General features: G+C 36.2%; 1 protein-coding gene across 4 annotated transcripts; it reads right to left on the bottom strand.

Moving 5' to 3' along the window:
• Positions 1–3,850: 3,850 nt before the first annotated feature.
• Positions 3,851–11,631, bottom strand: LOC112936402 (uncharacterized). Of its 4 annotated transcripts, XM_066304053.1 has the most exons (14): positions 11,560–11,631; positions 9,689–9,741; positions 8,580–9,023; positions 8,365–8,472; positions 8,176–8,271; positions 7,939–8,046; positions 6,746–6,882; positions 6,179–6,277; positions 5,739–6,043; positions 5,057–5,234; positions 4,854–4,967; positions 4,661–4,735; positions 4,451–4,551; positions 3,851–4,320 (listed from the first exon to the last, which is right to left on the bottom strand). In XM_066304053.1, the coding sequence occupies exons 7-14, from the start codon at positions 6,863–6,865 to the stop codon at positions 4,107–4,109; spliced, it is 1,206 nt and encodes a 401-aa protein (XP_066160150.1). In that variant the 5' UTR covers positions 6,866–6,882; positions 7,939–8,046; positions 8,176–8,271; positions 8,365–8,472; positions 8,580–9,023; positions 9,689–9,741; positions 11,560–11,631; the 3' UTR covers positions 3,851–4,106. The 4 variants fall into 4 exon arrangements, with proteins under 4 accessions (XP_066160150.1, XP_066160151.1, XP_066160152.1 ...); XM_066304054.1 differs by lacking the exon at positions 7,939–8,046; XM_066304055.1 differs by lacking the exons at positions 7,939–8,046; positions 8,176–8,271; positions 8,365–8,472; ... (1 more) ...; positions 9,689–9,741; positions 11,560–11,631 and having other exon boundaries at positions 5,739–5,796; positions 5,899–6,043; positions 6,746–7,411.
• Positions 11,632–13,153: the final 1,522 nt, after the last annotated feature.

Raw genomic sequence — 13,153 nt, 5'->3', positions numbered from 1 at the left:
TTATTCAGGTTATCACAGGAGGGAGGCATCACCTATACAAATTTATTCCAGCAAGTCTCTGTCTTACCTAATGCAATTCTTCCTGGTGCTCAGGTGGCAGTGAGTAGAAATAAAACACATATTAAATGAAAATGTTTAAACTAAAACTTTATGTGCACAGTCATAACCCCCACTGTATTTTTTTTTGCAAAACAGGGTGGTCTTCCCTTGCTCCAAAACACTTGTGGCAGTTTCATGCAGCTATTGCAAGCTCCTATTGAATCAGAGGTGTGTTCCCTCTTGTTTATTTGATTTGTGCTGTGCCATCCCATTATTTGATTAAAAACATATTCATGATTGATGTGGATATAGCTAATATGGATAAAAGTTCAAATCAAAATAGAATTATAAAAAGGTCTCTTTATTAGAATTTTTTTTTCTTACCATTGCAGACTGCTCTATATTTGACATCCAATAGATTTGAGTATGACAACACCTTTTGGAGTTTCGATTCTCACAATGGTTATCAACAAAATGACCTGCAAAATGCACAAACAGATACCTCTCAGATGTGCAACTCTTTGCCACAAAGTGTAGCTGTGCATCCTCCTGTGGCATCACTGGACATGCTATATGATGAAATGCAGAAATCAAGTGCTGATGTTAATAATCAAGCTGAGATGTGCAGGTCAATAGTACAATTGAAAGCATCATCTGTAGAAGTGATTTATAATGAAATGCAGACTCAAACCATTGAGGCTGATGCCTGTTTTGACCAGCACTTTGAGCAAGCAACAGAAGAGGATTTATTGTCTAATCATGCAATAGTTACATTTCAGCAAGTTGAGGAAATAGAACAAGATAAAAGTGCAGAAAATCCAGATCAAAATTTTAGTGAGGAAGATATAAACATATTTATGGAGAATGAAAGTGTAACAGCTGTTCAGAGAGGTGGTCAGGAAGCTAACAGTGCACATGTGCCGTCAATCAACAAAGTTTTTGCTGATGAGAATGAAGCTTTTGACTTCTACAATGGTTATGTTTATATGGTTGGTTTCTCTACATGCAAAGCTAGCAATTACCATAGCAGGAAAACCGATATTGTGACAAGGCACACATTCAAATGCAACAGGTGGAGGAAACCAAGTGATCCAAAGGAGAAGGACCTGCCTGAGGTTGATGAAGTTGAGAATTGTCTGCAAATAAACACAACAAATCCATTAGGAAAAAAAAAGAAAACAGAACAAAGTGGTTTACACAAATTGCAAAGCTGAGATGGTGATAACATTGAAGAGGGGCTTTTGGTACATTACAAGGCTTAATCTAGAGCACAATCATCCACTATCTCCACCAGAAGAAAGAAAATTCCTAAGGTCTCACAAACATATGACAGATCAGGAGAAACTTTTGATAAGAACTCTGAACAAAATCAATGTGCCCACAAGGATGATTATGTCTGTTTTGTCATATGTTAGGGGTGGCTTGTCTGCAGTTCCTTACACAAAAAAGGCTGTGAGCAATTATAGAGATTGTACTAGAAGAGAAAGTGGGAAAAATGACATGATGCAGTGTTTGGATTTTTTTGAGAAGAAAAGATCAGAGGATCCATTGTTTTATTTCAGATTCAGAACTGATGAGAACAATGTTGTGAAGAGTCTATTTTGGTCCGATGGGAACATCAGAAAATTTTATGAGATGTTTGGTGACATAATTAGTTTTGACACGACGTACAAGACCAATAGGTGTGATTTGCCCTTTGCTCCATTTGTAGGGATAACTAGTCATGGTGACAATTGCCTATTTGGTTATGCATTCCTACAAGACGAAACAAGTGAGACTTTTCAGTGGTTGTTCAATACGTTCCTTGATTGTATGGGTGGCAAGGCTCCTGCTACTATTATAACTGATCAAGACTTGGCAATGAAAGCTGCTATTGCCATAGTTTTTCCAGACACTGTTCATAGGAATTGCCTGTTCCATATGTTATCAAATGCAAGGGACAAAACAGGAAGGACATTCAATTCAGAGGATGAAGAAGTTTACAAGGATTTCCATGATATTGTTACAAAATCCCAGACAGAGGCTGAATTTGAATATTTGTGGAAAGATTTCATAAGAAGAAAGAATCTGTATAATGTTAGGTATTTTTAGCTTGTGGGTCACTAGAAAGAGATGGGCACCAGTTTACTTCAAAAGCAATTGGTGCCCTTTGATTCAGACAACAGCAAGGAGTGAGGGGATGAATTCAAGGTACAAAGCTGACATTTGTTCATCTCATAGTGTTTCTGCATTCCTAGCACAGTATGAAAGGATTGCAGAAACAATTTATGAGTGCTTCAAAGAACAGGAATCGCTGACTAGGAATACTGTTCTAGATACTTGGTCAGAATATCAATTTGAGAAGCAAGCTGCAAAACTGTATACTAGGAAGATATTTTGGGCATTTCAGCGTATCTTGCAAAGCTATACCAAGTATGATGTGACCGTGAAAGTGCGCGATTCTATTTTTGAGGTGTACAAATCAGAGATTCATGCACTGCAGGATTTTAGAAAAAGGAAGTATATTGTGGTTGTTGATACTATAGCTGAAGAATATGAATGTATCTGTTCAAGATTTAAGAAGGATGGTATTTTGTGTGTTCATGTGCTCAAAGTACTCATTCACTTGAACATAACAAAACTACCTGATAAAATAATATTTTATTGAAAGATGGAGGCTGAAAGACAAGAACCAAGAATTATTTGTGCCAAACACATTGATGCCTGCTGCTGTTCTTGAAAGCAACCCTTTACTCAGGTTCAACATCTTGTCACAGAAAATGATTAAGTTGGCTTCAGATGCATCAAAAACAAAAGAAAAGTTTGTATATGTGATGAATGAAAGTGACAAGATTGAAGATGGGTTGAAGGCAATGAGTGACACAGCTCCTAATGATGCTACTGTTCATGTTCAGGATGCGGCGGCGACAACTTGTGGTGTAGCTTCTGTTGGTGCTCAAACTGGTATACCGATGGGTCCTAGTGGTGTTGGTATTGATGCTGAGAGCACAAAGGGTGCGGTTGCTGAAACTGAAACAACAGATATGGTTGGAATTGCTTCTACTTCTGTTTTGCTGGATCCAAAATGCTCTAATAGCAAAGGCAGGTACAAGAGTGAGCCAAGAAAAAAGAGGCTGATAGATGTGATTAGAAGCAAGGGTTCAGTGACATGTAGTGGTTGTGGGTCCCATGACCATAACATTCGGACTTGTCCCAAAAAAAGAGAAGTCAAATGCAACAGAAGTGATGAAGGAGAGGAAATCTAGAGAACTTTAGGGACATAAAACTCTTTGGGTAGCAAAAAAATGACTGGCCTATGTCTTATGAGTAGAAACATCAAGAAAAATGGCATTCCACAGTATGTTTTTACCCCCTTTTGTTTGTGTGTTTTTTGGATGGTGCAAATACAGTTACATGGTTGGCTTTGCAGGCATAACTGATTGTTAAAAAGAAAGAATTGCTTGTGTGAAAAATGGCATACCGTAGTTTGTCTTCACTTCCTTCTGTTGTATTTAACGTATATCTGTCCTCCCCTCACTCCCTACCCCCCCCCCACCCCCCAAAAAAACAATTGAACCTGAACACAGTTAAAAAGAGAAAAAGTATCTCTCATCAGATATCTCTCATCAGTGAGACGATCAGTATCATGTAAAACACATAAAGAAATCCTAAAAAAATACAGGTCCTTTTTTAATATTTGGGTGTTATGATATTGGATTTATCATATCTAGTACAGGAATTAAGCTCCACATAGAAAACACATAGCACAAAATTTTGCTAACACATATCCTAGAGTTTAGAACTCAGCTGTAGCACATAGAACACAAGCAAAGCACAAAGTGTTCGTATATATAAGTGTATCTTGCATTTGTGCACCAAAACAAAACTGAAACTGTATGTTACTAGATAGTATTTTTTTCAACAAGTTGAGGACTCACATAAACCCAAACTGCATGGGCTTGAAAAAACAGAAAATATGACATCTCTCTCTCTTACTACCAGGTAGTGTGTGGCCCCATCTCATGGGCTTTACAGAAAAAACAGGATTGTGTAATCTGTTGGTACACAAACAAAAACAGGAGTTTATTTCACTGTTGCCTTGCGTATTTTCCATGCTTTGTTGGATTGAAGCTTCTAGATAGCATTTTTGCTTCTTCTTGTGAATTGTGTTCTGAGAACAATAGGTCATTTGCAATTTGCTTCCTCATGTTTGGGATATATTCTGGTCTGATCATATCTTTCAAGTGCATCCTTGGGTTCCACCATTCCATACACTTCATAGCGTAGATTCCGCAATCATGGCTTGATGAGACAAAAACAAAAATAATTCATTTAAGAAAAACAAAAATCATGGAAAAAAGGGAGGAGTTTTGGACAAAAAAGAAAATGATATGTAATTTGGGGATGTTTGTTGGGGTTGATAGGCAGCTACCCATTGTTTTGGCAAGTAATTGGTGGGTATTGGATATCAAATTTACTAAAGTTTTTCTCCACATTTGAGAATTCTTCCCACATTGCAATTAATCCTGGTATCTGTGTATAACAAGAGGAGCATGAAAAAAAAATACCAGAAAAAAAAATCAGTGGATGCATCTATAAAAAAATTGTATGGAAAAAAAAGAACAAAATTTGTATAGCTCACCAGTAGCCCTTGAATTTTCTTATGATATTTGTTGTTTTCATCATAAATGGAGTCCAGGAAGACAAAGTGATGCCCCTTGATGTCCACAGTAAACACAAACCAATGATTGTCATACAGGCATGGGAAAATAAGCTACATAACATAAAAACCACAGCCGATCAATTTTATGTTTGAAAAAGAAAAATGTACAAACCAATTCATAGTAGTGCAGAGGTTTCTTGTTCCTAGCAAATGTAAAGGCTTGTCTTGCACAATTTTCATAGTCTTCCTCTTTTCCAGTACCTTCCCAATTCTTCAAGAAATAAACCTGTGGAAAAAATGGTAGAGAATTTTGAAGTGCTACAACTGGAGATGAGAAAAAATGTATGTGGTAGAAAGTATGAAAAAATCACATACACTAGTTCTGTGGAAGAAGTAAAAATTCCTGTATTCATTTTCTTTGTTATTCTGGTCGTTGGCAATCTTCTTGGCATATGCGTTGAGGACATATGTATCCACCACTCCCCTTGGTGATAGAGATTTAGACAATGATGACCATGTGACTTTTACATTGTCCATTAGAACTGCAAATTTGCTGTACTAGAAATAAAGAAGATAAATGCTTTTAGTAATGCTTAGTACTCTTAAGGCAGAAAGAGTACAAAACAAAAAAAGTTTAGATTACTTAAATTCAGAAAATTGAAATAGTCAGCACATGCTCTTTGTTATGCATATTATGAAAAAATGCAAAAATAATTTGTAATGTCATAGATTTTTCACCTTCTTTGCATGCCTTGTTGTGTTAAACAAATAGTGATAAACTTTCATTTGGTTGTTAATGCAAAATTCAGCTGCGCCTACCACTTCAGGATTATCATACAAAATATAAAATCTAAATCAAAAGTGGAAAATTAGTGCGACATGTATCACTTCAGCGGTGCATGTTCTACTCTATGTTATGAACAACATTTGTCAAAAACTACAGAAAACACCCCACCTCCCATTTCTTTTTAAATAAAAAAAGCTTGAAATGATCACAAAATCTAAAAAAAGGAAATGTAAAAAAGCAACCATTATAATGTTGTTTTGTGACACTTACTATTTATATTGTTGCGTCTCACCAATGCTGAGTATGTTGTTGTAGTGATTGAGTTCAGCTGCCGAGATGGTTTGGTGCCGTGTGTAGTTGTCATATGGTGAGCTCTTGTATTTACTTGGATGGACAATTCTTTTAAGGCGATAAAGATTATGTCTGGTACCAGAGCAGTTGCTAGAAGCATTTAGTGAGTCGATGATTCTTATCATTGAATATTGTCTTTCTTCTATTTGAGCATGTTGATTTGGTTCCCTTATTTGTGCTATTCTTGGAGAATTCATACCTATATCAGGTGATGATTGTGAACTCTGCATTAAAAAATAAAACAAGTGAAAAATAGGAAAAAAGAATTTATTGTAATAATGTATAAAGAGTATAAGACATAGTTTTATGTCGTGCTGATTGAAAAAAATTAAGCAAAAAATTGATAGGAAAGTACTTACAATTTGTATTACTTGTTTTGTAGCAGGTGTCCTTGCAGAAGCAATGTTTATGTGCAGTGGTGTTTGAGGGCTACTTTGCTCATTGTTTATTTGTGGTTGCTGCAACGATGAAAAATAAAAGTAAAAGAAAAAGGATATGAACTTCAAAGGATGTGTTTGCTGTTGTGAACTCGAAAGGAAGTGGTGAACTCAAAGAGGTAGTTGCTCTGAACTGAGAAGATGATGCTCTGATCAAAATTGCAATTGTAGACTGACCTTCCAAAAACCAACAAACCTTTTAGGTTGTGCTGTTATATTAAAAGTTTAGGATCCCAAGATACTATTATATGTTTTAAGTGCCAGCTTTTGCTACTAGTTTATTCCTCCAATATATACTTCTATACTACTACCTCCATCTCATAAATATAAAAAGAATTATTTCTTTTTTGCATAAGAATTATTCTCAAAAATACTATAATACCGGTGTTAAAATATCAGTAGTTTAGAAATTGTCCGGTAAGGAGCATACCCCAAAAAGGGTTGATGTTTGAAAAAAAAAGACAAGTAAAAAAAATCAGAGGTTATTACCGCACGTTGTTCAACCATATCGATGTTATCTGATGGTTCCTCTTCATACAAGAATTCTGCAAAGTCATCTTGGTACTCGTTTTCATCACAGTGCTGTCTCTCAAGCCTCCTATTCCCCATGTTTGCAGTGAAGTTTGCTAACAAAATCATCCACATAAAAATAAAAAAGAGTAACAAGAAAAAAAACATCTAACATGATTGTGCAAAATAAATTTGGCTAGTTAATCTCTTTATTCTTCCTAGACATTTTGATTCCCCCCTTGATTGTTAGTACTTACGTCTATAAAATAAATTAATGATAGTACAAAAAAATCATTTTATGTGTACAGAGAAAAAATGTCAAAGTTGTGCCTGATAAATGTTGAACTCCATCTTTATTGTTTATGCATGTTTTTGGTGTGTGCATGTACCTCTCCCCCTGCGTCACCTGCATGCTGCTATGTTCAATTTCCATGATGTTTGTGCCTGATGTTTTTTGGGACAAGAAGTGCCCAAGGCTGGCACTTTTGTTTGTTTTTTATTTATCATCAAAATGATGTAAGCATTCAAATTTAGGTTGCTCTGTGTGAGTTACATGAAAAGAAATGAAAAAGTTACAAATCGGGACAGATCAAAAAAATAAAGTACATTTTTTCTACATTAAAAGTGCAACACAGATATAAAAAAAGTTAGTTTATCAGTCAATCAATGCTGCAAAAATTGAGAGGATTAAAATCAAAACAATAAAACAAATCAGTACACGGTACTAGTAGAAAAATTGTGACAAACCAAATTTTTATGACATGTGGAGTTTAGATTTTGTTCTTGATGTGTATAAGTAAAGATGACACTGTAAATTAAAGATGACCCAAAAAAATAAAAGTGATTTAGAAAACACCTCTATGCTCTAGTTTCATCTGTTTTCTAAAATTTGAACTCTACATAGGCACAGCAGTCTATCGTTTTGTGTATAGAGGTGTTTTCTAAAAAAATGTCTATCTGCTTCTAAAAAATCATCCACACATATATAATATGCACAAAACAAAATTATGGACCAGTGTACAATGCAAACAAACATTATATAAAAAATAGAGGTGTATAATACACAAAAATAAGAGAAAATGAAAAAAAAGCGGTTTGTTGCTCACAAAACAAACAATAAAAAAATACTAAAAAATACTAGTGCTTTAAAATGCATGATATATGTTTGATACATTTGTGCTCTTGTTTGGAATGTTGTCTGATTCATCTTGTGTAGGATCTTGGCTCTTATGTTCTTCTGAAGAGTTTGAATAATTCACAAGAATGAACTTCGTCTTATCCTAAAAATATTAAAAAAGCATAATAAAAAAAGATATAGATCGATTAAAATCATTGAAACAAAAATGGAACAAAAAATTATTTTTTTAAAAAAGTACATTATGTAGTCAAAAAAAATCTTTTTCTATTACCGTTGTGTGACCTGTTATGTCTTCAGCATCATATGGCCCCTCTATATCAATAACAAACTCTGTAGAGTTGCTTTCAAAATTCTTGGTGGGCTGCACCTTTTTTACAAAAAAAAATGACATGTAGTGAAAAGCCAGGGGGAAAAATATAATGGTTTGAAATTTTGACTCTTGCCTAATTTTGAACTTTACCTCCTCCTTTTTGGCTAGTATAGTACATATAGGTTCCACGAAAAGACCATCCTTGTTTGATTCTTCCCTGTCTGGTTGAGTACTGATAAGTTATGTTGCTTTCAAGGACTGAAAAAAATGAACTTATATTATGCAAACTTTTTTGTAATTTTTTAATCCATGAATAATGTATTGTATATAATGATATGACATAAAAAAAGTAATAGTGTTTTTACCTGTTTCCTTACTGCTTTGCGAATCTTTTGGTCAGAAGAATTTTTTTCGATGGGCTAATTGATACAACCGACAAAGGGGATGCTGAATGTAATCTCTTAGCTCTAGTCCTGGATGCCACAGAGTTGTTTGATTGCTGACTACAAACAAAGTCCTTACTGGATGCTTTTTTATCTAGAAAAGGATTGTTTTAGAGTGAAATTATGCTAAACAAGACATTGCTTAAGCATACTAAACAAACGAAATAAATGTTTATGGGAGCATGACACTTTTGTTACATAAAAAAATGAACAAAACAAGATAATGCTATAGTACAAATTGAACAAAAAAACCTGCATGCTGCGTTTCTTTGCAAGCGTTGTCCTTGTTGCTGTTTGACTTTGAGTTTTCTTGTTCAGTTGGTTTTGATGGTGGTATGGTATATAGTTGGGAACATGTAACATTCTCTGAAAAAAAGTTTATTTCAAAAAAAAAAGTATTGCTGTCAAAACAGATATCAAAGAAACAGCTACCAGTGAGACAACATTAAAAAAATGGAGTAGATGGTGTGCAGCGAGATTATATTTTCAGATTGAAAAAATTTCAGCTTGCAAAGCTATGGACTGTGGCATAGCTAAATCTTGGAGCATATTATAGCTTAAAAAATTAGTGATAAAAAATAAAACTAATCAGTGTGATCCATGGGTAGCCTACTGGGACAAAAAAAACAAGATTTATGTGAAAAAATTGAATGAACAACAGATAGTTGTTCGCTTTGAAAAATTTAATTGAGCAATAGACTAATAGGGCTCTGTATGAACATCCTAATATATCTTCTATATTTGTGAAATACAAAACAGATATTTGGGCCTAGTAACTTATGGTTCTGGTAACATTGAGTACTGACGCAGAACTAGGCTATGCTTAGTCCTGTTCCAGATTTTAAAGAAAGTATACATGCCAAGTAAAAAAAATGCTATAGTCCAGAATGAACATTTTTTTTGGACTGGATAGATTGGTGTTGGTGGTAGGGAAATTTTGCTTAGCATTGGCACAATTATTTGATCTGTTGTGTTTGTGTGCTATTTGTCTAAAACGAAAATTTACAAACTAACAGAATAATAACATATACCTGTAGGGGGTGCTCCTTTGCTAGTGCTGGTGTTGTTGATGTTAGACTTTGTACTGCCAAAGGGTGTGCAAATTATAAAAAAAGAAATCAGTACTGCCAAAGGGATTTATGAAAAATGAAGAAAAAGGTAACTAATAACAAGGGAACTAACTTCCAGCCACAAGCTCTACCATCCCACTGTCAAACCACTGCCAATCCTTCTATATCCAATCCATCCTTAGACTACTCCCCAAGTTACAGCCAAAAAATTGCAAAGAGAGTCACTGTTGATTATACTACTACTGTATTAGCATCCGCAGTTTGCTCAGGTTTTTCACCAGATCAGGTTTTTCACCAGAAAAACCTGAGCTCGCCTAACATCCAAAAGAACCACCGATTTGTTGTGGTGTTGATCCCGAGTCCCGCAAAACAAAAATTGAATCTCCTTCCCATCATAATAAAAAGAAAAAGAAAAGGCAATGAAATTACTAAGAAAACAAGTTGTCTACCAAAAGTCCTCACTTGTATGCATGTTTTCCCAAACAACAAACGCTATTTATCAAAGTAAATGGAAATTTGGTTAAAAAAACATTAGTTGCACAAAATTATTACACGACTTGCACGAAAATTCAAAATGGCTACTACAATAGTCAGAGAGTGCAACTAGCGTAGATACATAATTTTCAGAAAAAGAAATAATGAAAATTTAAGGGCATGTGCTGATCGAAAGCATAGGTTTTAGTTTGAGGCCATATTTAAAGCAGTAAATAAGTGAATCATTGATACAACATAACTGTACGTAGCATATGAAGAGATATGCTTTATACTGTCCATTTATACAGTACTATCGCAAATTATATTGTCCATTTATTCTCTGTATTTTAGTTTCAGATTAATCCTACTGTTTCCATTAATCTCACCCTCGTTTGCGTTTGCCACTGTCATTTGCTGAGTTGCTAATGACACAGACCGATGCTTTTGCGAATTGTGATTACTCTCCTCTCTCAGTGATCTACTGGTAATCTCAAAAAGATTAAACATAATTGATAGGAGCAGAGCCTGGAGTTCATTTTCAGGGAGGCTTATCTCAGATTGATCACTGATGGAATGGAAGCAAAAGTGGCTTAGTATGTCACAGTTGAGCAGGAGTATGTCACAGTTGAGCAGGACTACCGTTAAAAAAAATACACAGCACACAAAACAAAAGATAGCTTTTGTCTACAAGCAGAAAACACAACTCCTCCCTGTATACAGTGACACTGTCCCTGTATATAGTAACCTCTGATTAACTCCCTGTATAATCTGACAATACTGAGGGACAAATGTAAGAGCATTTGCTGGGATTTAATGAAATATTGGTTAGTTCTTGAGCTCGAATTGCTACCAAATCCCTAAACCCCTTTCTAAAATGCCACAGCACAGAGGTCATCACTGGCCTACAGGATTAACGACTAAATCTAGAGCAAAACCATGTGCGTTCATTCCATGATATATCAGTTCCAACTAGTGAAACTGAAAAACTCCCTAACAAATGAAGTTAGAGAGAAAATAATTAGTGCCAAGGTTTAGAACCAGGCAGAGGCACGGCCCACCTCCCGCCGACTATATCATACACGATGTGCAGCAAACCCCTAAAAAAATTTCCCAAACTACATCGAACAAAACATCAAAGCACACACACCATGTGGTTTCAGATCCAGGATGCTTTACTCGACATTGGGCAAAATCAACTCAAAACTCAAGCAATGAAACAAACTCCACGGGATCCCCCCCCCCTGAAATGGTAGCTAATCCAGCCCTAATAGCTCACAATCCACAGGATAGAAATCTGGACCAAAGGAAATCAGGCCGCCACGGCGTGAGGATTTGAACAAAAAAGAGAAATGAAAAACCTGCAGTGCATCAACTCCTCTCCCCCGCCTCTCTTCTTCGGCGCCGTCCGCGGCCGCTCGCAGTGCGCAGCCCACCTCTCGCCGCCCCCCTCCCCTTCCCCTCCACTGCCTGTCTTGGAAGAATCTCCGGCACCTTCCGCTCGTAGGACTCCGCCTCCTGCTCGAGAAACAGAAATGTCGAGAAGCAGAAGAGCTCTCTAGAGAGTCACGGGTGTGGTGGATTTTTCCAGAGCTATTTGTAGGCTGTGGGCTGCGGGCTCTGGGTTTATTAGCAAGGAAAAGGTGATGGAAAAGCACGACCCATATAAAAAAGAGCCTTTCCACTAGCCCGATAGCGTGCACAAAAGTTGACTAATCGATTAAAATTTTGCAGGCGACTACAAAATAGCAAATGCGTTATAAAAATTTAAGATGCTTTTGTCAAGAATTTTCGTACGTCGTCAAAATTTGTCTTCGATTTCTTTTCGGCTTGGGCTTGACTTGTCCGTGCCACGTAGAATCCGGACGCGCCATGGAGATCGAAGGCGGATTCTGCGTCTCATATGTCTCACGTTTTTTAGTACGCTCTGTTCTGTCCACGCCTCGTGTGTCGCATGGCTCCGCGGACCGCGCCTTTCCAGATGATTACCGATCGATAATGTTTGCATCGTCCTGCATGAGAATATTTAACCATTTGCCACATTTAGATGTGGCAATTAACTTTTTGCCACTGGACCCATATGTCATAGATACATGTGGACCCACATGTCATTGAGATAGGGGTGGCAAATAGTTATTTGCCAAATCTAAAAGTGACAAATAGTTAAAACCCCCTCTTGCATGCGATGGAATAGCATTGCGTCTCTGATCATGCCGCATTGCTGCTGACTGCCAAGAATTGATTTGTCAGATGGGAGTTTCATGTATGCATGCATGCAGCATGCATTAAAGTTATAGCCATTAGTATGGAACTAGAGTTAGAGCAGGTACAATAGCAGACTATTAGCCAGCTATAAATATATTTTAATAAAATAAAAGATGAGACAGAAGAGCAGCAGGCTACAGATCTGTAGCCAGCTGCAGCGCGGACTCCAAAACACCGTGTGTGTATGACAGGTGGGACCATATATTAATAGTATAGTAAGCAACTATTGTATGAATTAGCTATTACATTGGCTATAAATAAAATTGGAGATAGTAGTGAGCTATACTATTAAACTTGCTCTTATGCAAATGAGTCACACATCCCAAATTAAATTAAAGAAGAAATATTTCGGTCATTACTCCCAAATCTATATTTTCCACTTCCTCGGAGCTAAATTTCATGTATCAAATTTACATTAAGTATCCATCTATCTATATCTAATTAAAAAATTCATAAGACGTCAGGTGAAATTTTCGTCTGCTATCCAACTCTGATCATCTCGTGTCATCCCATATTATGCCGTCAATTGTTACACTACACCCAATTGAAATATCTATTATTATAAAAAATTGAATATATTTTTGCCAGTATTTTGGCACGTCATCTGTACTTGAGTCGGTTTTTAAGTTTGTTCGCTTTTGGAAATACAGATCCGTGTATGAGTTGGATTTTAAGTTCATCTGCTTTTGA

Source organism: Oryza sativa, chromosome 9 (assembly GCF_034140825.1).
Source record: "Oryza sativa Japonica Group chromosome 9, ASM3414082v1".
Taxonomy (NCBI): domain Eukaryota; kingdom Viridiplantae; phylum Streptophyta; class Magnoliopsida; order Poales; family Poaceae; genus Oryza; species Oryza sativa.
Note: the sequence above shows the minus strand (reverse complement) of the source record. Positions and strands in the feature narration are given on the sequence as shown.